The 25,494-nt window shown below is 44.8% G+C and overlaps 3 protein-coding genes across 3 annotated transcripts; 1 reads left to right on the forward strand and 2 right to left on the reverse strand.

Annotated features, from left to right (window-relative positions):
* Positions 1-669: 669 nt before the first annotated feature.
* Positions 670-4,164, forward strand: LOC123128982 (G-type lectin S-receptor-like serine/threonine-protein kinase B120). The gene is made up of 6 exons (XM_044549105.1): positions 670-1,985; positions 2,614-2,795; positions 2,872-3,082; positions 3,175-3,412; positions 3,538-3,688; positions 3,770-4,164. Exons 1-6 carry the CDS (start codon positions 677-679, stop codon positions 4,070-4,072), a joined length of 2,394 nt encoding a protein of 797 aa, XP_044405040.1. The 5' UTR covers positions 670-676; the 3' UTR covers positions 4,073-4,164.
* A 5,340-nt stretch (positions 4,165-9,504) lies between these two features.
* On the reverse strand, positions 9,505-15,674 carry LOC123128986 (acetyl-coenzyme A synthetase, chloroplastic/glyoxysomal). The gene is made up of 18 exons (XM_044549109.1): positions 14,944-15,674; positions 14,463-14,609; positions 14,221-14,376; positions 13,962-14,084; positions 13,707-13,875; positions 13,366-13,448; positions 13,136-13,237; positions 12,977-13,065; positions 12,770-12,860; positions 12,364-12,477; positions 11,519-11,595; positions 11,349-11,427; positions 11,172-11,240; positions 10,916-11,091; positions 10,748-10,804; positions 10,547-10,637; positions 10,330-10,428; positions 9,505-9,946 (listed from the first exon to the last, which is right to left on the reverse strand). The coding sequence occupies exons 1-18, from the start codon at positions 15,151-15,153 to the stop codon at positions 9,761-9,763; spliced, it is 2,118 nt and encodes a 705-aa protein (XP_044405044.1). The 5' UTR covers positions 15,154-15,674; the 3' UTR covers positions 9,505-9,760.
* An 8,617-nt stretch (positions 15,675-24,291) lies between these two features.
* Positions 24,292-25,401, reverse strand: LOC123131347 (ethylene-responsive transcription factor ERN1-like). Its single transcript, XM_044551040.1, has one exon. The coding sequence runs from the start codon at positions 25,399-25,401 to the stop codon at positions 24,508-24,510; it is 894 nt and encodes a 297-aa protein (XP_044406975.1). The 3' UTR covers positions 24,292-24,507.
* Positions 25,402-25,494: the final 93 nt, after the last annotated feature.

The following is a 25,494-nucleotide window of genomic DNA, read 5'->3' on the forward strand; positions in this document are numbered from 1 at the left end:
AGTCCACCCACAGAGTTTGACCTCACATTTTTAAGAAACAAGCACAAGGTCCCTTTGTACATCCAGTCAGGGTCTAATGATGTTCTTCTGAAACCCAAAAGAAAAAAAAAATGTGTCCTTAATCTTAACAACCTATCCAGTTATAGTTTACATGGTCAAACATGCAAGTCCAATGGGAAGACCATGGAATTTCCTGCACCACTGATGTTAACATTTAACTGCAATCTCATATGCATTACGGTCAAAAGATAGGTTCGTTTCACACACAACAGACATCTAAGCTTACATACCAAAACCAGAACAAGGGGTTTGCTCTGTTCATAAACATATGTAATCCAACTAAAATAGTACCAGCAACCAGCACATTCAAACAAGAAAACCAAGCAGTCACGCTTCAAAGAAAAAGTAAATGTCTATTCTAATTTGCTGAGAAGGCTAGTCCGACATAGTCCAGATGATAACAACCACAACCCAACATTTTCAAACTTCCTAGTAAATATATATCCTTGACTACTTCCAAGGTTCCCACTTTCCCAGTAACTTCCTGTAAGAAAAGGGCCACAAATAATATGCTTGACTGACTCTGCCTCTCCCAGGAGTTCTGATTTGCATTGTCCAAGGGCAACTCATCCACTGCTTTGCTTTCATTATCCCAGTTCCATAGTTCGCTACAGCAATGGATCCCCCTCCCATACACACAATCATCTGCCTTGTTTGTTGGTCATTTTGGTTATTCCCATTCTGTGCATCATCCGGCAGCCGCCTTCTTCCCGACAAGCCGCTTTCTGCTGGAAGCACCATCACCTCCGACGACGGCACTTTCGCCCTGGGATTCTTCTCCCCGTCCAGCTCCGGCACAAAACATTACTACGTCGGAATATGGTACAAGAACATACCCAAAGACAATGTTGTGTGGGTTGCCAACCGTGCTATGCCGATCGCTGATCCTTCTTCTGCAACACTGGCCTTCACAAACGGATCCAATCTGGCCCTGTCAGACACCAACGGCCAGCTTCTCTGGATGACTAATATCAGCGCCGCAGGAAATTCATCGTCAGAGGCAACTGGTGGAGGAGCCACGCTTGATAACAATGGGAATTTTATCCTTCGGTCATCACAGGGCATCATCTTATGGCAAAGCTTCGATTACCCGACCGACACTCTCCTTCCAGGTATGAACCTCAGGATCACCCACAAGACGCATGCACTACAACGGCTCGTCTCTTGGAGAAACACCCAAGACCCATCCCCGGGCAACTTCTCATATGGTGCACACCCTGATGAGTTTCTGCGGCGTTTTTCATGGAATGGTTCGACACCATACTGGCGAAGTCCAGCGTGGAATAACTATTTGTTAGTAGGGCGGTACGTCGAGAGTGTCAAGTCCACAATTCACTTCACACTGAATACTATTGATGATGAGGTGTACATTTCCTTTGGACTACCAGAACCAAGTGTCTCCTTAGTGCTACTGAAGATGGACTACTCAGGCAAGATGAAGTTACGAACCTGGAATAGCAACATGTCCAAATGGACTGACCTGCGATCAGAACCTAAACAGGAATGCAACAAATTTGGTTACTGTGGTCCATTTGGTTACTGCGACAACACGCAGCCTATTGTGACATGCAAATGTATTGATGGCTTTGAGCCAAACAACAAGCAAGACTGGACGGCACACAGGTTTTCGCAGGGATGCCACCGGATGGAAGCACTAAGATGTGGTCAACAGGATGGCTTCTTAAATTTGCCAAGCATGAAGGTTCCCCATGAGTCCTTGCATGTCAAGAATATAAGCTTAGATGAATGCATAGCAGAATGCACCAGCAACTGCTCCTGCACAGCGTATGCTTTCGCCAATACGAGCACCAAGGATATCAATGGGGATGAAACTAGGTGCCTATTATGGAACGGAGATTTGATTGACACAGAGAAGCTCATTGGACAAGGGCAAAACCTCTATATCCGGGTTCATGGATTGAGTGGTACAGTTTACTGTCTCTGTTTCTCTGCTTGCGTTGGTAGATATACCCTCTATTTTATGGGAACAGTGGAGCTCCAGTAATATCTCCCTTAGTACCATTTACAATGTCAGTACAAGTAAGGTTTAAATTAGTAGTGGCGGGCAAATATTAGAGGGTAAAGAGTTGATAATGTCAATATGATGGAACAGTTTGGCGCAGCATATATGCTGTCTGTGAATCACTACAATATTTTTAATATGAAAACATAACAGTTTATCCAATTGGAGGGTGCAGATTAGCAGCAACTGGATTCGGAATGAAAATATGAGCATGCAGGAGTTAGCAAGAAGTATTTGGCTTGTGAAACTAACTATTTATAAAATCTTCAAATCATAATTGCTTACAGACTAAATTTTGGCAGATAAAAAGCGGAAGAGCACTGTCTTAAAAATTACACTGCCAATCGTGTCAACCTTGCTCATAATCATATGGGTGTGCCTTGTTTGGATCTGCTATTTGGGAGGTAGAACACAGTTCCATACTTTTCTCCGTGTATTTCCCTTGAGCATGATTGTGCAGGCCAAGGCTATTCCATATTTCTATGTGCTATGTTCCTTTATTATAATGTTTGCATCAATGTTCCTGATAGGCAAACAAAGAAACAAGAATATTTGGAAGAAGCTGATGTCAGGAACTTCGAGCACTTCATTTGAACTTTGCGACGGAAACTTAAAGTATCCTTCTATTAGCTTCAAAGAAATTGTACTTGCAACAAACAATTTCTCTAACTCCAACAAGCTTGGACATGGAGGTTTTGGCAGTGTTTACAAGGTAACGTGAATTTTTATCTTATCGACGAACATAACTGTATTTCCATCTTGTTTGACCTAAAAATGGATGTGTCCAGGGAATGTTAGAAGATGGTACAGAAATTGCTGTGAAAAGGCTTAGTAAGGGTTCTGGCCAGGGGGTACCGGAGTTCAGAAATGAAGTAATACTCATTGCGAAGTTGCAGCATAAAAACTTGGTTAGACTTCTCGGCTTCTGCATCCATGGAGATGAGAAACTATTAATATATGAATACTTACCTAACAGAAGTCTGGATGCCATGCTTTTCGGTATGTTCTGCTTACGTATTGCCAATTTCAGTAAGTCATGAAATCAACCAGAATAACTGATGCCATCCCTCAATTGATGCTATTGGTAGCAGATGCCACAAGAAAATCAATGCTTAATTGGCCAACAAGATTCGAGATAATCAAAGGTGTAGCTAGAGGACTTCTTTATCTTCATCAAGATTCAAGGTTGAAGATAATTCACAGGGATCTCAAAGCAAGCAACATATTATTAGATGCCGAAATAAGCCCTAAGATATCTGATTTTGGTATAGCAAGGATATTTGGTGGCGATCAGCAGCAAGAAAATACCAACCGCGTTGTTGGCACATAGTGAGTGATATACTGCATGAGTGATCTTTATACATCTCAAAAAAAAAAGAGTGATCTTTATACATTATTCTTGTGCTTGACCAAAATTATGTTATGTGCTCCTAACTGGGACATGCTTCAAACAGCGGTTACATGTCACCTGAATATGCTTTGAACGGAGTGTTCTCTGTCAAGTCTGATGTATACAGCTTTGGAGTTTTACTACTAGAGATTGTGAGTGGCTCAAAGACCAGCTCTGTGCACCTAAAAGCAGACTTCCCCAGCATTATAGCCTCTGTAAGTACAATGACATGTTCGAATTTCTGCAAGTATAGTAAATATGTGCATCTTTGAAGGGATGAGATATGATGAATGCAGGCATGGAGCTTATGGAAGGATGGGAACATAAAGGATTTTGTTGACTCATCAATTGTGGAGAGTTGTTCACCTGATGAAACTATACGGTGCATCCATATTGGACTTTTGTGTGTTCAGGACAGCCCAAATGTGCGGCCACTCGTGTCATCAATCATGTCCTTTCTGGAGAATGGAGATATATCACTTCCACCTCCAAAAGAGTCTGTGTATTTTTCTGAAAACAACAATGGAAATGATGGAGCAGCAGAAAATACTGTAAATTCTGCAAATAACATGAGCATTACAGTAGTAGAGGGACGCTAGTACTTAGCAGTCTAATCTCTGTATATGCCGTGGGTACTTTTTACAACTGTATACTGGATAAGAAACTGGTAGTTTTGCCTTGAAGAACAAGAAGCTTTGTTTTAATATAGATAATGTATTTCAAGTCCGGCAGCTCCAGCAAATGGAGAGATCTAAATGTTCGTATTAAAGACCATTCTCATCAAGAACTTCAGATGCATAAAAGAAGGCAAGTTAACCAGCTAAATTTTGTATGCTTAAAAAACAGGTAGTATAGCTGTATAAGTGTATAACCAAATTTCATTATACTTAAAGAACGGGTACCACGCACGGCCTCCCGGTCTACCATACGATTTGTTATATGAACTAACAATTATCTACTATCTAACTCCAAGCCGATTGTTTCTTAATCTAGGCCAATTGTCATTTCGACTGAGTAGAATGTATATTGTAGTAGTAAATCCTGTATTACTTATTTACAGCAGCAGTAGGCAGCTGGTGTGAACATGTGGCTGCAAGATTCAAGATAAGCTGCCTGGACAGGATGAGATAAGCTGCCAGGATAGAATATGTCAGGATAAAATTTAATGATAGGCTTGACTGTCAAGTTATGCAAGTTTTTGCACAGCTTAAGTCGGTAGTACACCCTATAAAAGGGCATGTATCCCATCGTTGTAAAATAAGACAGATCAAGCAATCCATTTGAGCTTCACAAAACTAGTACTCACCGTGTGCTCCTCTCTCTCAAGTGTGCGCGTCCGTGAGCCAGCTCCCCGAGAACTCATAGTCTAGCCCCAGAGCACTCCAGCTTCAAGTAGTACAGTATAATACAGGAGCACTTCAGCTCACACTGCTCGTGTATCCTCTGTTCGTGTGTGTACTAGTGCTTCACTGGTGTGTGTGCTACTCGGGCCAGATATTCTGTCCCCCTTAGACTAGAATTACTAGTCTGTCATTTGGGCTAACATATAGTATTATCTTAATTTTGCATGCAATGTGTCTCTTACTCCTAGTTACTATGGAGTTTTTTATAAGCACAAGCATGGAAGTAAAAAATAGTCAGAGTTATCAGGTAGGTCACTTCATTGTGTCAGGCTAAACAATGTTTGTGAAATCCGACAGAAATCATGTAGAAAAGCAACTTCAAATCACATTAGAAAATATACACAACGCTTAACTAGAAAGAAAAAAAGGCATCCTGTCGCATTGATTGAAAGTGCGTAAAGTATACTGTAATACTGTATAACCCTTAACTAAACTAGTGCCATCTGACCAGCAATAAGAAACTTATGTAGGAGAACGTGAACCCTGAACAACACCAAGATTATGCGTGGGTTAAGCACTCCGCCATCCCTCCTGTCCCCATGCTTCAGTGTGCAACACATTTGTTAACAGAAATATGAGAGAGACAGTGTGTCAGACTAAGGGATTGAAAATTGAAAAACAGGTCAGCAGCTGGCATATGGGTTCCACTAATCCACATCACAAACACCTTGTGTCCATTCACAATTAGAGCACGCACCTCTGAAGCTCTCGCTCGCTCCCGCGCCACGCCGTCCGTCGGCGTGGCGTCGCGCCTTAGCCTGCTGTGCTCGGCGTGGCGTGGCTCCTGTGCTGGCGGAAATGTGGCCCAGAAGGAAGGGGGAGGAGGAAGAAGGTGCGGCATTTTGTCCTCCTCCCGCCGGAGATGCGGCGTCTCCGCCCCCGCCGTTCTGCTCCTGTCGACCAGACCAGCTCGTTCCCCTCGCGCACCTGGACCTTTCGGCTTTCTTTGGTGATTCGGCCCAGCCCAGCCCGCGTTATGGGCCTGGCATTCATTCACGCGGTTCTCAAACAGGGGGAAGAAAACGCAGCTTTGTACTGCCTGCTTTCATCTAAACAAAAAGTATGGAGGTCAATACTGGATGGACGAGATACACTCTCTCAAGGACTTATAAGGAGAATTAGAGACGGAAATACTACACGAATCTGGGAGCACAACTGGTTACCCCGTCAACATAACATGTGTCCTATAGTGAGCAGAATACACAGTCCGCCGCAGTTCGTTGGGAAACTGCTCCTTCCCAGCGCAGAATGGAATCGTGACATGATATCAAGCGTCTTCGTGCAGACTGATGCAGTAGCTATTCTGTCTATTCCTGCTTGTACGAGACATATACAAGACTTTTGGTCCTGGGTACACGAGAAAAACGGAGTGTTCTCAGTGCGTTCTGCATACCGGATGTCGGTCACCACAAAACTGCGACGAGAAGCCTGGCTAGAAGGCAGAGCAGACCCATCCAATACCGAAGGCGAGCAGAAAGCTTGGTCAAAGTTGTGGAAGATAGATGTCCCTTCAAAGATAAAAATCTTCCTCTGGAGACTAGCCCAGCAGTCTATCCCAACTTCAGACCTTCTCCATCACCGTAATATGTCTACGGTGACGACATGCGGACTATGCGGCAGCGAGGACTCTTGGCAACATTCCCTTCTACACTGCCATGCTGCTCGGTGTGTGTGGGCACTGCAGAACCCCGACTTGGTCGAGGCAATTAACGGCATCAGGGAGCCTGATGCTAAACGCTGGGTCTTTGCGGCCATGGATACAATCCCTTCCAATGAATTCACTCAAGTTCTGGTCACTCTTTGGGCCATCTGGTATGCAAGAAGGCAAGCTTTGCACGAGAATATTTTTCAAAGTCCCCAAGCCACACATGTTTTCATCATGAAATACTTGCATGAGTTGGAGGCGTGCAAGCCAAAACAGAAAGCTGCTCCGCTACATGCAGCTCCAAACAGGTCACGCCCAGCTTGGATTCCTCCTCCGCACGGGGTGGCAAAGATTAGAGTGGACGGAGCTGTGTCAAGGGCAGCTGTTGAAGGCTCCATCAGCGCGGTCTGCAGGGACTCGCAGGGACACTACTTAGGCTCCTCAGCTATGAAGATCCCGGGGATGAATGACCCAGCGACGCTTGAAGCTTTGGCATGTCGGGAGGCGATGGCGCTGGCCCTGGATCTTGGACTCACGCATGTGGAAATAGCATGTGATAACAAGGGGGTGGTTGGAGACATCAATCAAAGAATAGGAGGAAATTATGTTGCGGTAGTAAAGGAGATAAACCCCACCTTGAATCAGTTTTATCAGTGTACTTTCATTTTCGAGGGTAGAGGGATAAATTTAGAGGCACATAGCCTTGCCAAACATGTTTTTGGGTTGGGTTTTGGACGCCATGTATGGCTACTGAACCCATCAAATTTGAGATGTATGCCTATGAACATTATTGAGCAATAAAAAAAGTATGTTTGGACGCAAAAAAAATCTAAACAAAAAGTACTGCATGCTCGATTCTCAAAAAAAAAATGCACTACATGCTCAGTCGAGACGTCTCTGGTGACTTCGTCAATCTTGAAATGATATGCCGGCTCAGTCTCTCGGAGATGCTCATAATAGGGTATGCGTGTGTGTTCATAGGGATGAGTGTATGCGAGTATATATGAGCATCTGCGTCTGTACCATGTTCTAAAAAATGTACTGTATGCTCACTCGCTTTGTTTCATGCTGCTCCATCTGTTTAAACCTACCCCTAAAAAAACTGTTTAAACTTTTTTTTTAAACAGCACATCTATTTAGAGCCTTTTTTGTTAGACCAGCCTTGACAAAACACTCCCTGTTTCTAATCTAAAATAAAAAAAAGTGTAACATGGTTGACATTTTTCTTTATTGGCGTTTTCCTTTAACACGGTTGCCACTACAGTACAACTCCCTGATGTTGGTCGTGCACATAGTAGGCATTGCCTTCATTTCTAAATGCAAGACCTTTGATCGAACTGCCAAAACATCTTATATTCAGAAACAGAGAGTTTAATACCGTGTGATGCGCTTATTTGTATGCGGACTTCATTGTCTGTAGGCTATAGCCAGATACATAACTTTAAAGTGCATGCGCGTACAGAGTTTTATGGCTAATACATGTTTAAAGATAAGCTCGCTCTCATGATCTTGAAGCAAGTAATGACTTGAAGGGCGATGGAAGCTCGCACGCCCATATATATTGTCACTTTAGGCAGCTTGTCGTTCTTCTTACCGGTTACCTCCCAGGACTCCCTTCTTCTCTGGAGCTGAGGGCTTCTTCTTCCTGCCCTTTGAGTTAGCGTCATCACCATCACAGTCAGAGCCCGAGTCACAGTCGTGGTCCGAGTGGGATCGGCCATTGTCGTCATCATCGTCGCCACCATCATCATTATCATCATCGCCACCATCATCATCGTCGTCGTCATCGTCGTCGCCATCATCATCATCATCACCACCACCACCACCACCACCACCATCATCGTCGTCGTCGTCGCCGCCATCATCATCATCATCACCACCACCACCACCACCATCATCATCGTCGTCGTCGTCGTCATGGTGGTGGTGGTGGATCTTCTTTTTGTTACTCCGGTGAGGGCTAGGCTTCTGGCCTTGCTCCTCCGCTGATGCCAAGTCCACTAGATCGCCAACAACAAGCTGAGGCTTGGCCACCGCTTTCTCCTCCTGTTTGCAGCAGTGCGCCGGCAGGGTGGACCCGCTCTTAGTCCCCGCCTGGTCCGTCTGCATGGCCGTAAGCGACTTCGTGGCGGCGGAGGCAAACAGAAAGGTGACGGCGAGCAACAAGGTGGCCAGGCAGGTGGTGGCGCGCCCCATTTGTGTGTTCGGTGAGTGTGAGCTCACGCGCGTTGGCAATATCTAACATACACCGTGATGTGCATGAATCCTTGTGGCATCGAGTGCAAGGTATATATATATGTTTGTTGGCTTGGGAATGTGTAGGACATTATGGAGTTGAAAGCTAAGCTCTATAGTGCGTTGGTTTGGTTTTCATTGGAAGGGTGAGTCACACCTCGGGTGGTACATTATCTCCCTTTTTTAACATCATGCGTACATTATCTCCTCATTGTTTTTATCCTCCACGAAATATCTCCTTGTTTGTGTTGAGCTAAGATTTAGTGCGCCGAGACTAGGAAGGAACTTGTGCACTCACCCGTTGCGATTTTCCACCATGATGCTCATATAGTATAAACTGTGATTTTTTTTATAAAGGGCCTTTTTTCATTCAAATGTTATATCGAATGACACAACTGCGACGGGTGAATATGTGGCCTTTACATAACCAAATGCACATAGCCAACAAGTCATAGAAAAAGCATAAGGGATGGGGGGAGGGTTGTGCCGTGAGACATGCGCAGAGCGCCGCCGGCCGCAGGTGGTGGTGCCAAGCAGAGGGGCAGAGCAGGCAGGCGGTTGTATGGGAGGAAGGGGGTGAGGTTGAAGATGAATAGTGCCCTGATGTGTTTTTGGCCGTTGGATCAAGATCAAGTGGTCCTGGGAAAAGTGACCGACGCAAAAGACATTTTCAGCTGCTTAATCAGTACACGCTCCCTTTTTTTAAACCAGACTTGAGAAAACACCACTTGTTTCTACAAAAAAAACCTAACACAGTTGACATTTCCTTTATTGACGTATTTTTCTTCGGCCAATCAATACATTCACGGAACTCTACGGATATGTGATACACAAGTTTACAAAAGTGAAACACAAGGAGAGAACATTACATTACACCACGCTGCAGCTCACTAGCCTCAGGAGAAAATCGCACTGATTAAAAGGACTAGCGAGCACTAAAATCAACCTTCTACCAACCACATAACCGCATAGGGGAAAAAACAGTCGCATAACTGCTTTACATCCTAGCAATCTTTGAGCGCGATCAGCTGGTCGACGACGCCGGGGTCAGCGAGAGTGCTTATGTCGCCGAGCTCGTCCAGCTGCTTCGCGGCAATTTTGCGCAGGATCCTGCGCATGATCTTGCCGCTGCGGGTCTTGGGGAGCCCCGGCGCCCAGTGGATCCTGTCTGGAGCTGCAAACGCCCCGATCTGACACGCAGGAAAAAAACCCGCATGAATGACAGGCAGCAAACAGCATTGAAGGAGCTCAGTTGCCCATGTTTTAATTCTTTGCTATGTCTTCCTAGCCAGCATAAGATTGACAGTAGCTAATCTGGAGCATGTTTCATCTGGCTAACAAAGAGTGTTAACTAATTTGCCTGAACTACAGGCCTCGTTATAGTAGCTGGTGAATTGGGAACATTCGCAATCTATCAGAACTCACTTTGTTCTACACAATTTTGGCATGCTGAATAGACAAATTTTAAGCATGGGATCGCATACTTCCATGTAAAGGCGGAGTTTTATTTTCTGATAGTGTAACTCGCTTTAGAACGGAAGATGTGAAACATCCAAAAGTATCACGAAAATACCTGAGTGCGGACTTTTGCTATGAGGCTCTTTCGTAGTTCTTCACTGTAAGGAACGCCATCCACCAAAGTTACAAAAGCATATATTCCCTGACCTTTGACCTGAAGTACTTCTTTTATTAGAAATTTGAAGCAGATAATATGACAATAAGAACTGTATATGATGGGATAGAAAATATAACAGAAGTGCAGGGAAGGTTAGATTATCGGTGGGCCATACCTCATGCTCAACACCAACAACAGCGGCCTCTGCACACTGTGGATGCGAAACCAAAGCAGACTCAACCTCTGCTGTGCCAATTCGATGCCCACTGCATATTCAAATGTGCAAGATAACTCAGTTCTAGCATAACAATTTTCAACAGCCACATACTGAACTTAAACTCTAGCAAATAGCAAACAAACCAAATAAGCAGCTTACCTAACGTTGATAACATCATCTACTCTTCCAGTAAGCCAGTGGTAACCATCTTTGTCCCTGACATGAAAATATTATTTGCTGCGCTGTTAGAGAGGTAATCTATATTGCGTAAAACTGAAATACGCTTGGATCTCATGCCCTGTTGATGGAAATAACTCAACAAGTTACCTGCTGCAACCATCACCAGTAAAATAGTAGCCAGCAAATGGCTTGAAGTATGTGGTCTCATATCTGTCATGATCTCCATAGAGGGTCCGGAAAGCCCCAGGCCATGATTTTTTAATGCAAAGATATCCGCTACATTCTCCTTCAATCTCCTGTCCTTTCTCATCAACAATGACCGGCTGTAAACCGTACAAATAGTAATGAGTATTAGATAAAATGCATGGCTGTATTCTGTATTTCACAGATAGATTGCGTTTACCTGCACACCAAAGAAAGGAAATGTTGCAGAACCCGGTTTCTGAGGCCAGGCACCAGGTAAAGGAGTCATCTGCAGAGAGCATTTACAACAGTTTAAATATTAATTTCAAGATCAGTCACTTTATCGCCCCATGAAAAAGAAATTGAGAAGAAGTGTCAGCTTTTAAGAGGCACTTACCATGAAGCCACCAGTTTCAGTCTGCCACCAAGTATCTGATATGGGGCACTTTGAATCCCCAACAACATTGTAGAACCATCTAAAATGAAGTAAAACACGCATGAGAACAACCTCTTATAAGTGTCCCTGGATAGTATTACTCTTTAACACTTGATAAATTATCCATGTACCTCCATGCACTAGGATTAATTGGCTCACCAACGCTTCCCAGGACTCGGAGAGATTTTCGAGAGTAGCGTGTAACATACTGCAAAAGCATATCAGGCAATAAGTAAAAAAAAGCAACATCCACACCAAACATACATATAAAAAAGGTTTACAGAGTGGCCACTATGAATGTTTTTTATGCTATCCAAATCATATTACAGCCAGTGTGTTTTATTTCCAGTGTGTCATATTTGTAGTCTCCTGGTTGGATTCTTTCCAACCATCATTGGCAATAAATAGCTCGCTGTAGTTGTTCCGTAAAAAAATTCATGGAATCCGATAGTTAAGAGCTCAATCTTGGAGAACAAGTGTTTATCGATTAATCACTAAATCTAATAGTTTTGCACAGTAGAAACGGCTCGAGAATCTTCTGATTGTTAAGTCATATGAGCTTCTTAGCAACTTAAGTAACTACATATGTAATAAGCAGTGAGTGAACTATTGGTATGTTATGTTAGGTTGACTGGGTTGTCAGATGCAGATATATCGAAATAAAAGCAGACAAGCTCCAAAGCACACGCTTCCAACAACCAACGGACAGTTCAATTCATGTTCACTAGAACCAGCTGTCCGGCAAATGTTGAGATTTAGTAAACAGTAAAAATCAAGAGAATATTGAACTTGATGGTTGATTTGCAATCATTTAAGATTTTAATTAGATGACTTAGAATAGTGAATAGTTCTTCCCTCCATTCAAGACAACCAGATTGACAGACTTGAGCATAGTAGGGGTCTTAAACACAATGCCATCCAGCATCAATGGCTTGTTCACATTACTGGGAGCTGGCTTAAAGAACATCATGCATACCTCATCACCATCGCGCATGAGTGAACGGACGAGTGTTGGTGCGGTATAAAATATTGACACCTTGTACTTGTCCACAATGTCCCAGCACCGACCAGCATTAGGGTAGTTCGGAGTCTACATGTACATGATTCAATGGCATATTTAGGCATAGTACAACTAAAATCAAGCCCCACAAAAATTATCGAAGCAAACAAATTGAGTTTTAAGAAATACATACAACAAGTACAATTTCTTAAACATAAAAGTCTAGTGGATTGTGTTATGAATTGTCAAACAAAAGGACACATCAAACATAATGACAACCCCGAAAAATAAAACCACTGAATTTTCTTTCATTCATCAAATTTGTATTGAGCTGACATAACTTCACAATATCCTAACTAGAAAAGCTTTTAGAAATATATACCCCTTCAAAAACAAGAACTGCAGCTCCATTCAGGAGTGGGCCATATGTCACATAGCTATGTCCAGTAATCCAACCACAGTCTGCAGTGCACCTGATGCCAACAAACAACGGAAGGTATAAGGGAAAACAGCAATTTCTATTAGTAGTTCCCCAAACAAAGGACATGCTTTATATTCATACAAGTCAAAAACAAAATCTTCTGTTTACCAGTATATGTCTGTTGGCTTGTAATCAAATGCATACTTAAATGTTGTTGCAGTATACACCATATAGCCCCCAGAAGTATGCATAACACCCTTCAAATTTATTAACAGAGATTAATACTCGGGTAACTTGACAACAGGATAATCTAGTGTAGCTTAATACCTTTGGTTTTCCAGTGCTGCCACTCGTGTACAAAAGAAACAATGGATCCTCCGCATCCACCCATTCCACATCACACTTGGTAGGAAAGTTGGTCACAACATCCTGAAAGTTATGTCCAAGGAACAATGGTTAATTGATATTTGCTGTTATCTGAGGATGCAGGCCTGCCCTGAAATACAGGATGCATATTGGAATGTTGACAAGTTGCTGTTGAAGGGGAAAAAATGCACCTGCCACCAAACATCCCTTCCTGCTTGCCATTTTGTGTCTTGCCTCTTCATTACTGACTGGTTTTCGTATGTCAAACAAATACCTGCTCAGCACAACAGTAGTGACTAGTCAAAATCAGCAAACCACATATTGACAGCATTCAGTTATATATGGATCTGCCAATGATCTGTAAGTCATCATAAATACTGATCCCATTGTCCACCACTGACAATATATGGATCTGAACCTAATTTTCACAACACAACATTAAACCCCGTGATGGCAAGCGTGAGTGCTGCCACGGAAGCCCAACAACAGCTCAAATTGTCTATGCAATATAAAAGTCGATCCTAGTACATACCTACAGAGAATCCATTCTTCTCACTTTCCACCAGAGCAGCATCCACTATGTCTTTGAGAAGAATGGGCTTGGGCCCCCTTTTCACGGCATTACAAGTGAGCACAAGCTTAGGCTTGCAATCAACGATCCTTTGGGCCAGCGAATCCGCAGAGAAGCCAGCAAACACAACCTGAAGGGAAATTTGGGGTGCATCGCATCATAAACGGGAACAGGACCAACCAGGATAACAAATGGAGCTTGCAGTGCAGTGCTTACCGAATGGACAGCACCGATACGCGCACATGCAAGCATGGCAATGGGAAGCTCCAGCAGCATCGGTAAGTAGATGATCACAGCATCCCCCTTGCCGACACCAACACTTTTCAAGTAATTTGCAAGCTAGCAGAAAGCATAAAACAAAACAAATTCAGATTCAGCACCTTCCCCAAACCTCTAATACTAAGAGCATTTACATCCCTTGGTACATTTACTGTCCATTCACAAAACAACCAGATATAGGCATATGCATAATTACCTGGCAAACCTTCTCCACGAGCTCAGAATAGGTGAGCTTCCCATCCTGGCCGGGCTCATTGCCCTCCCAGTACAGTGCAATCTTGTCCCCATTCCCAGCCTCGACGTTGCGGTCGACGGCATTGTAGCATATGTTGGTTTTGCCCCCTTTGAACCACTGGACAACACCAAAGAACCAACACATGATTCGCAATCACCAGAAATGCTAAATTCAGACAACAGCCATCACCAGAAGACACCTACACTGATGTGGACGGGGCCCTTGCTGACGTCGAGGTTTTCGGAGCAGACCTCGCTGGGGTTCCACTTCTCCTTCCAGTAGAAGGCGTCGGCGATCTCTGACCAGAACCCGGCCGGGTCCTTGATGGACCTCTCGTACATCTCCTTGTACTGAAACACACACCAAGTGAGATCACAACTTTAAGGCATCACAATCATCAGACCGAAACGCAGCAAGAAAGGAAATGAAGCACTAAAATCAAGACGAATGCATCCTAGCACTGTTGCTATCTCTGTGTACGATCTGTCGGTAGAACATAAAATCAGCAATGTCCCTGTCCGACTGACTTTTAGCGAGCACCGGGCTTGTCTTGATCATGATCAGGACAAGACATTTTTGTGCTGAACTAAAGCAAGCGCCGCGGTTGATTGACAGCAAGCGAGCCATATGGAGCGAGCGATCGAGGAGCAGAGTGGGTGCGTGCGTGCGTATATATGTATGTACCTGCTGGGGGGAGGAGACGAGTGCGGTGGCGGAGAACTCGGCGCTGGGGAAGACGAGTTCGTGCTCCTCGTCGGCGAGCGACTCGCCCAGGACGACGGCGCTGATCCCGGAGATGGACCCGGCGCCGGAGGGCCGCTCGGACATGGACTCGACGTGCCGGAGCTTGTCCGGGGTCCCTCCCGCCTGCTGGCCCGCGGTAGCGGCGCCCATGGCTGGCCCAGGCGGCGGCGACGGCGGCGGGGAGGCGGAGGAGGGGGCGGGGCGGGGGCGGGTGGGAGGTGCAGTGAGATCCAGATCCGGGCGGGGGACGGGGGGCGGCAGCAGCGATGGGTGTATAAATAAACGATCTTTGAGCGAGGGCGAGAGCGATCTCTCGGTGATCTCCGAGCGCGAGCGGCGACTGGCCGCCCACCACCCTCCCTTCTCCGACTCCTCCCCCGCCTCTGCTGGCTGCTGGCTACCGGCCAAGTCGTGTGTTGACTTCCCTACTCTCCACTGCCAGCCACGGAGGGGATAGCGACCGGCGCAACCGCGACTGGTAAAATATTGGCAGGTACGGGGTGGCGACGCGCGGCTGGACGGGCCGGCGGCTTAGCTAAGCCGCCGGTCAGCGGCAGCGGCGGCACCCGCTCCACGTGAACCCGGAGCCGCGGCGGGTGGCGCGGGGCGAGATCGTGCGGGTTGGTGAGATGGGCGGCTTGCGTTGGGCTGGGTTGCAACTGCGCGCGACCACGACATGACGGCTTCAGGCGTGTTTGGAATTGATTCAGCAACTCCACAAGAAAAATCCTTTTCAGGCCGTGATGTGACTTGCCACCGAATAATTGGTCATTTCTTCCTTGATATTGTGATATTGGTTCATGAATCAATCCCCTCGCCTCGCCGCCAGTGGCGGATCCAGGAATGGAAATTTACCGGGGCAACCAACGGCGGCGAAGCTTGGGGGCGCTACGCCGTTGGTCGTCGGGGTAAGGGGACCATCCTCCTTCATCGTCGAGACTCGAAATGGAAAGTTATCTGGATGACCAACAACGACGGAGCTTGATGATGTTGCATACTGGCCGGTAGGTAAGGGGTTTACCCTGCTCTGTCGTTGGAGATCCGGGGCGGCCGGGATCATCATTGCTCTCACTTATCATGCTCCGCCTAAACCGTTGGATATGAAATTCAAAATGTGCCATTGAAAAAAAAGTGTCGTTGGTCTGAAAAACGCACGCTTTCACTTATTTAAATTTGAAAAGTTGTGGAATGATTGCACATAATAACGGCAGAGAAATGTGACATGGCCCACTTGTGAGTTGTGCAACGACCACACGACGAGCGCTCGTTGTTCCTTTGTTTAGCTGGGGCTTATTTGATTAAAATGATTTTCGTGAAAATTATAGAGGACTTTGAAAATTCTAGCTATGTTGGTCTTTTGGTTTGTAGGATCAAATATATATTTTTCGCTTGTTCTGTAGGATTAAAAAATTCCCTACGGATTCCTTTTAAATACAATTCATAAGAAATGTAGCTTCCACTCAAACGCCTTGAAAATATCACTTGGTTTTTCCATCCCAATACTAAGTTTTTGATGGAAATTTTGTTTATAATTCAGCGTTACACCTTTTTTAATACGAAAAACATTAAAAAGCAAGGTAAGTAAACAAATAAGTATGATGTTTTTTTTATATAGAGGTTTGGTTTGTTCGATGTGACGGCAACGCACGCAACAACAATAACATGGGAGCAGAAGTACCAACAACAATGCCAAGGCTGTGACCCTCTTATTAAATCGGACTAACCATACAATGTTCGGTGAGATGTAGCTACCGCTCTGTTTGTAAGCGTCTCTTTCATGTACTCAACAGCCTAATGATAAGATAATAATGTCATCAGACCATTAACGTATACAAAAAGGTTGCGAGTGTAGTCCAAGCATTGATCGGATCTACCTAACGGTCCCACAGTTTTGTTTTTTTAAAGTAAGTTTATAAACCTACCATTACTTTTTTATAAACTGTAAAAGAAGCACACTAATTTCGTACAACAATATTTTCCTTAAGAAGGACACAACTATTTATGTAACGCTGTAAAAAGGCTCAAGACAAGTCTGTCTTTAAATTAAGAAAGGCGTCAATTGGCCATGAATTATAGTGACCAACAATTTACCAAAGAGAGAAAACAGCTGATACATAATGCTTACAAATAGCATGTTCTTTGACAAAACAAACACCAAAAACAGAAATAAATCGTAACTTGCAAAGTAGATGCAATCGCCCACCACGACAACAACAACTGAAATACTGTACTTTTAGTAGTATGGCTTCACATGAGTCATTTAGCAGTGCAATTTCCTCGCCGAGGAATGACCAACGGATTGAGGACGAGGATTGGAGTTGAGACGTGGAGATAAGAAAGAAGAACATGAGGAAGTGAGTGACATTTCTTCTCGTTAATTCATCAAAAAGTTTAACAGTTGTTTGTTTGAGCTTAAATTTCTTCTCGTTAATTCATCAAAAAGTTTAACAGTTGTTTGTTTGAGCTTACAAACGGACACGCACTATCTACTCCCAAACTTGAATGCTTCCTGATGTAAAAAAAATAGTAACAAAGAAATCTGATCTTTTATGGCAATGCTATTTTTGAAAGCATTTTTCATTATGAAATACTATTTTTTGCCATGACTTCCACGTATCTCATTTCATAATGAAAAATTCCAAGAACTCAGAACATTTGTCAAAGTTGACTAAAAAAGGTACTTTTTGAATTTATTTTCATTTTTTTGAATGTTCCTGTTCATCCCAAGCTCATTTGAGGTCGGGAGTTGAAGAGGACTTCGCTTACAATTGCGCTCCCACACTACTCGGAAGCTCAAATAGACTTGGCACATTATGGCCCACCGCCCAAGGCCAATGGAAGGCAACGGCATAGTTTTTTCAATGGAAATCACCCACCAGGGCTATGTCTCGCCCTTACCGATTCCTAATAGGAATCGTCTAAGGGCGGACGACTACGTGCTGGCCCATTAGCTGTTTAATTCGATGCCTTCACTTGTTCGTGTCGGGTCGCTGTTGTCGATCGGTTTAGTCCGGTTTTCCTTCTCATTTCCGATTGTTTTTTCTTTGGTTTATCTTTTTGTTCATTATGTTTCGATTTTATTTGTTGTTCCAACGGTTTTATTTGGTTTGTTTTCTTCTTTATACTTTGGTTTTCTTTCTTGGAATTTTCGGTATCTTTTATTTTTCTTTTTGTTTCTTTGTTTTTTTTTTCAACACATGCCTACTGTTTCATACATATCATACATTTTTCGTGTAATTGTAAAACATTTTTTATACACGTTTAATATTTGCAAATACATGTTAAACAGTTTTTTGAACGATAAAACCCATTTTTTGAACTATGCCAACATTTTTGTACATTGTACAAACATTTTTTGAGATTGTCACGAACACTTTTTTTGAAACTTTTTGAATATTTTTTAAATGTAACATAAATTTTTTAATGTTCAAAACATATTTGTTGAATTACACGATTTTTTGCATTTGTATTTAAAGAAATGTCACATAAATTTATTTTGAAATGTGCAATATTTTATAATTGTTGCAACATTTTATGTACATATGCCAACTGGTATACATAACTAACATTTTCTATGTTTTACATTCATAGTCATACATTTTTCATATACAACAGGAACATTTTTCTATACACATTTAACATTTTTCAGATGCAATACTGTCATTTTCAAAATTTTATGTGAAGTGTTGTATATTTATATTTAAAATATTTCGAAATATGAACGAAAGTAAAAAAATAGAAATGTGAAGAAAAAAAATGTGCATGACATCAGCGAGCCGTTCCTGTAAGGCTCGCAGAGGGAGGCACATCTATATCTATATCTATATCTATATCTATACCTACTATTAAAGGGAATAGATATTCTTGGTTTGGTTTAGTTCTTTACATTTGGTTTACACACGTTAAGCGATCTGGGCGAGTTACTTGTATGTTGATGGGCCTTTTATGGGCTTTCATAGAGAGACCATGAAAAATAATTAGGTCAAAAAAATCAACATTGTAGGAATTGAACACAAGACCTCCTGTCGATCTTTTAGATGTAACAACCAAAGACTTTTGCACCTTTCATATTTACTAATCCCAACTCACTCTAAATATATGAATGGCAGTCATCATTTTTATTTATTTTTTTGCGAGAAAATGAGTTAATATTAAAACGGCCAAATTACTGAAAGGTCCACACAGAAAAGAAAATTACAACCAAGCCCCTCTGCAACCTGACTACGCCGGCGCCGTAGACAAGCCGGTGACGCGCCGTTCGCCGCTGCTCGTTGACGCCTTGGATCGAAGCAGCCCCTGGGCGAAACGGGAAGTCTCCGATCAACGGTCCCTGAGGACCTACACCCATGGCCGTCGTTGTCGTCGCACCGCTAAACATCGCCTTCCTTCTCCAGATCTTCAATCGCCGGAATCGCCATCCCTCAATCTCCGGCATGGGGGAGCCGTGCACGGCCTCTCCACCGAGCAGCGAGCACGAAGAAAGGAGCTGGTCCACCGCGGAGCTCCACTGGAACTTCGCCGTCGAAGGGGAGACAAACACCTACAAAAAGCCGATCCAGTCACACCGTCGCCTCCACGACGCCACCGGTTGGCTCCCTAGGCACTCCTACACTATGTACACGCTGCAAATCGGGCCTCCCCCGTCCTCCCGCCGCCGGAGCGTCTGGCGGAGGCCGAGGGAGCCGCCGATTCGGCAACGGCGAGGTGGAGAGCCCGGGGTTCGCACAAATCGCCCTTCGTTCCTGTAGATGGAGAAGGGTGAGGTCCAAGGCTCATGTTTAGGGTGAGCTAATTAAGCGAATGAGCTAATAAAGGAAGGATTGTGGGCTTAAATATAATATTTAAACGAATGTGGCTAATTAAAGAAAGGATTATGGGTAAATCGGTGGAATAACTATTAGAAAGATTGTGGTATTAATAAATTCTACATGAAGGATTTGAGGTAAAATGGTAGGATAATTAAAAGGAATGATCTATAGGCCTTAATGTGTTAGGGCTACTAAATTAGAAAAGGAAGGATTTGATTCCCGACTAAAATGGATGAGGACTTCATGGTAATTAATGAAAGGATCATACTTAAATGCCATTAAAAAGGATTGTATTTAAATGAAATCAGTGAGACATTATGTCCCGCAAAGAAAATATGAACACGACTAAATTGTGATGTATTTTTTTATGTTCATTTTGTAGAAGGACAATATTGCATTACAATATATTCTTCATAATGAATCCGATGTTGTGAGACATTATGTTTGTGCAAAACATTAATTTTTCCGTTGCAACACACGGACATAGGTGCTAGTAGCCACCTACGCAACGATTTCTTCATGGCCAGCATGCACGCTCGCTCTGGATCGAGGAGGCTTCTCTTGTGTGCTGGGTCCGGCGATGACAGTGGCGACGTCTGCCTTTTATCCAGCCCGCTGTTCCATGGAAGGAGATCGCGAGGAAATCGGTAACACTTTATGCATCCAGTTTCTATTTCTCCAGTGACACTTTATGCATCCGCGGACGCGGGCAGCGACCGATCACCTCCTATTTCTCCGTGTTCGTGGCCGTGCTCCTCAAATGTCGGCCCTCCCAGACCCATGCAATTCGTGCAACTACCTAGATGACACAACAACGTAGACCAACATACTACATAATACTCCGTATAGCACAATCCGAACCCCAAAGAGCAAGTTATTGTACAATTGAACCCAAAAGAGCAAGTTCATCACCGGACAGATAAACTAGATACATTAAATAAACTAGATAAAGGTAGAGGGTCGTCGGACATCACCATTTCCTCGCCAGCCCCTTTCCCTTGTGGTCTCATCCGGGACTCCAAACAATATTCGGTCACCAAATCACATAACTCATATAATATAATATCATCATCGAACGTTAAGCGTGCGGACCCTACGGGTTTGAGAACTATGTAGACATGACCGAGACACCTCTCCGGTCAATAACCAATAGCGGAACCTGAATGCTCATATTGGTTCCTACATATTCTACGAAGATCTTTATCGGTCCTACCGCAATGACAACATATGTTATTCCCGTTGTCATCGGTATGTTACTTGCCCGAGATTCGATCGTCGGTATCTTCATACCTAGTTCAATCTCGTTACCGGCAAGTCTCTTTACTCGTTCCGTAATGCATCATCCCGCAACTAACTCATTAGTCACATTGCTTGCAAGGCTTATCCTGATGTGTATTACCGAGAGGGCACGTAGACACCTCTCCGATACGATAAATCTTAATCTCGATCTATGCGAACACAATAAACACCTTCAGATATACATGTAGAGCATCTTTACAATCACCCAGTTACGTTGTGACATTTGATATCACACAAGGTATTCCTCCGGTATCCGGGAGTTGCATAATCTCGTAGTCAAAGGAACATGTATAAGTCATGAAGAAAGCAATATCGATAAAACTTAACGATCATTATGCTAAGCTAACAGATGGGTCTTGTTCATCACATCATTCTCCTAATGATGTGATCTAGTTCATCAAATAACAGCACATGTCTATGGTTAGGAAACTTAACCATCTTTGATTAACGAGCTAGTCTAGTAGAGGCATACTAGGGACACTGTGTTTTGTCTATGTATCCACACATGTATCAAGTTTCTGGTTAATACAATTCTAGCATGAATAATAAACATTCATCATGATGTAGGGAAATATAAATAACAACTTTATTATTGCTGCAAAAAAACTAAACCAGTGCCGCAAACCTGTCCTACGTTCTCATGAAGCATCTGCAGCCACGATTGCCAAATGTGACACTCTATGCGTCCATAGACAACAACCGGTCATCGTGCTCCTCAAATATTTGCCCTACAAATCTATACAATCCATGCAACTACGTGTATCAACATTCATATGTAGCATAATAATGCGAGCACAATTGAACCGAACAGTGCAAGTTCATCACGCGACAAATAAAGTAGATACATTAAATAAACCAGACAGCTAGATAAAGGGAGAGGTACGCCGGACATCACCATTTCCTTGCCGGCCCTTCCCCTTGCGGTCACCAGAGCAACGGCAATAATAGTTCTCCACATAGGCGTTGTCGGTGGTAGTGCTAGTCGTGCCATTGTCGGACGTCAACGGAATGATGCCCGTAAAACAACGGGCGGCGCGGGCCTCATCCTTCGCTAGGCTGGCCGCTTCGCCTTCTCCTTTTGCGGCGCACTCGGACTCTTCGATGCCGAGCCGGAGCGCCTTCGTGTTCTTGTGACGGAGGCACCTCACGCCCGTCTCTGCGGTGATCAGCGACCGGCGAAGGACCTCGTGCAGAAGCTGCTCCTTCAGATCGACCAGTGTGGACATTGCATAGGTGCGATAAGACCTCACGCACCTGTCCGAGAGGAACTGACCTCTGCCGCCCTCTGTGCGGCCCGCTGCCTCTCACGGCGTGCGACTTTTGCTTTCGATTCCGGAGTCTCGACTGCTGGCTCGGCGCAACAACGAGAACCCAGTGCTGCCCGAGAGGAGCTAGGGCTAGAGGGGTAGGCGAGGGGCATGGCCAGCGACGGGTCTGCAACGGCGGGTTAGCGCAGTCAAACTTGTGTTGCGTCGCCGAGCTACCAGGGACGACGCAAAGCTCAAGCTCCTGCCCTTGTCCATCTGCGACCGCTAAAGGGCATTGCAGAGCGTGAGCTCTTTGTTGTTTGGTGCCTCGCTGTCAGAGTCCTCCTCCTTGAAGAGCCCGTCTTAGTCGATGGGATCAGACTCGTCGCCGGATGGCACTGCCGGATTGGATGTCCGATCTAGCCATGGTGGAGAGGAGGGGATGGGACGGGAAGGGGAGGGGATGAGACATGCAGTGGAAACGGAGCGAAGCGATTTTGCTGGGATTGCGGAACAAAGTGATTTTGGAGCGAAGCAACTTTGCTCACAAATCTCTGCAGTCCAGGCTGGTACGAACAATTTTGGTGCCGCCGTTGGATGACAAAAATATGTCTAGACACTGTTCAGTCCGGAAATTTGCGCGTGGTTTGATGATCCGTGTTGGAGTTACCCTTATTTTGCTAACTTTCAGCTACTTTATTCATTTCTCGTTGATTATGCGAGTGCACCTTGATCATTATTGATATCCTGTTGATCCATGTGTTATTTGAGAGAGAGAGGAAGAGAGAGAGAGAGAGAGAGAGAATTGGAGCAGAGTTATGAGCATATCATTTCAGATATAGTTCTAAGATTCGTCATTAATCTGCTTAGTCATCTCGCTTTATTACATTGGTATCACGACCGCAAACATATCGTACCAGTCACAGTTCAATTATTGTACTGTTTGAGTTCTTCAATAGGACGACACTTGTTTCGAACCGGTAGCGGTGATGGATCCTAGGAGCGACCAATACTAGCAAGTCAAGTTGGCGTACCTCAGGGTACCAAAAGACTCTACTCTTCTGGAACCCGTCCATGTCGTTTAGGCAGAGGTTGTCGACGATGTTGGGGTACCCCCTTCAGCTTAAGAGTGTAAAAGTGTGGAATTTCACCCCTAGCTATGACTCCTGGTTTGGGAAGCTTGATGGTCATGTGTGACGCCAATAATTTCCTTGCCCATTTCTATTGAATCTGTTTTTATTGTTCCTTTTGTTTTCATTTTTGTTGAATTCAACACTACCAATTATTATCTTCTTTATCCTTTAAATCCAGTTCATCTAATGATACACCATCATACCATCTTATTAAATAGTGAAGTATCCGCTTGCTAAGTATGATTTCTCATACTCACCCTTACTTCCTCTATTTTCTTATGTAGTCATCGACTTGCATAAGAATGCGCAAGACTTCCAATAATAGGCTTGACTAGTGGGTGGGAAGCGACTAGTGAATATAATGTGTTTATTCAGCTATTGTAGATGCAAAGAAATTCATAAAGTAAACATATAAGCTTTTATGATCCCTTGATTTATGTCTGCTTAATCTCACCTTGCATGACTATAGGCCACCTGATGTATAGGCACGCAGCAGCTCTCTTGCCTAGGCCTGGTATCCGGCGTGACAACCGCCGACGTGCTGAATTACATTAACACATTTCACTTATTTGTAACCTCGATTGAAAAAGAATCATGTTAAAACATAAATCAAGAGAAAAAAAAGTACGAAAAGTTGATAAAAAGAGATATGTAAAAGAAAAAAGAAACATACTAACGTCATTCGATTGTGACTTAACCAAGTCTCTAGCCGCATCCCCGTACCGTAACTATACTACTATAAATCCCAGTATTACCCACCACAAGAATTACATTATTATTGGTGTGCACGAGGGTGATACACCTCTACGGCACAAGATAAATTTCTCTTAGGAAAAAAAGATGAACACTTCAAAATCCACTCATCTCATCTCTGACATCCGCTGTCACATTACTCTGCTTGCTTGGCCATCATTCCTCATACAATCTTTCTGTATGGAATTGGCTCCCGATGGCAGAAAATGTACCCTAAACCGAGCGAGAAACCTCCTCAAGATGATCTCGCCGCCGGCGAAACCTTCAACCTCTAGTACATGATGAGAGACCTGCCAGGCAGGACAGCTGACAGATCGGCGGCAGATCCCACAGCGAGTCGCAGGGGTCGTTCCCGATGTCGAACCCGTCGTCCTGCTCCTGCTGGACGACCCCGCTCATGGCGGCGCCGGGCGACGCGGAGTCTTGATCTTGCTTCTCCGGCCTCGCCCCGTCCGCGATCACCCGGCACTCGGCCACGTTGCGTCGGGCGGCGAGCGTCGGGACGGCGGGGCTCAGCGTTGCAGGCCATGGCTGATGCTCGAGGTGTTGATGGAGCTGTTCGCTGCCGTGGCTGATCCACTGGTGGTAAGTCATGTGGTTAGAGAGGCTGGTGGGAGTCGGGGTGTGGTGGGCGGCGGCTCCACTGGCGCTCATGGCGAAGCTGATGGTCGAGCTGGTGCTGCTGGTGTTGTTACCGGCGCTGCCATTACTAGCTGCCGTGGCGAGTCTGATGGTAACAGCGGGCTGCTGGGACGGCGCCCGCGGCGGCGGTGGCGAGGCGCTCTTCTTGAGCTTCTTGTGGGTGAGCAGGGTGCGGATCCTGGACGCCAGCGGCGAGTCCGGCGGCGAGGAGGCGGCGGCGGGGGCGGCGGTGGCGAAGTTGGTCCGCGTGTTGGAGCCCCGGAGGAGGCATGCGGCCTCGTCGTAGGCGCGCGCGGCCTCCTCGGCGGTCTCGAAGGTGCCGAGCCACACCCGTATCTTGTGCGTGGTGTCCTTGATCTCCGCCACCCACCTCCCCGACGGCCGCTGTCTCACCCCGACGAACTTGCACTTGCTGCTACCCCTCCCCTTCGCCGCCGCCGCCGCCGCCTTGCCCACCGCCGCCTCGTACTGGCATTGCTGCTGCTGCTGCTGCTGCTGCTGGAACTGGAGCTCCATTGATTAATATAATTATCTCTCTCTCGAGCTGGTGTAGTCTGGTCTGAACTTTGGGTGGAGGAGGCTGTGCATGAATTTAAGGGAGGGGAGGCG

This window comes from Triticum aestivum, chromosome 6A, assembly GCF_018294505.1.
Source record: "Triticum aestivum cultivar Chinese Spring chromosome 6A, IWGSC CS RefSeq v2.1, whole genome shotgun sequence".
NCBI classification, from domain to species: Eukaryota; Viridiplantae; Streptophyta; class Magnoliopsida; order Poales; family Poaceae; genus Triticum; species Triticum aestivum.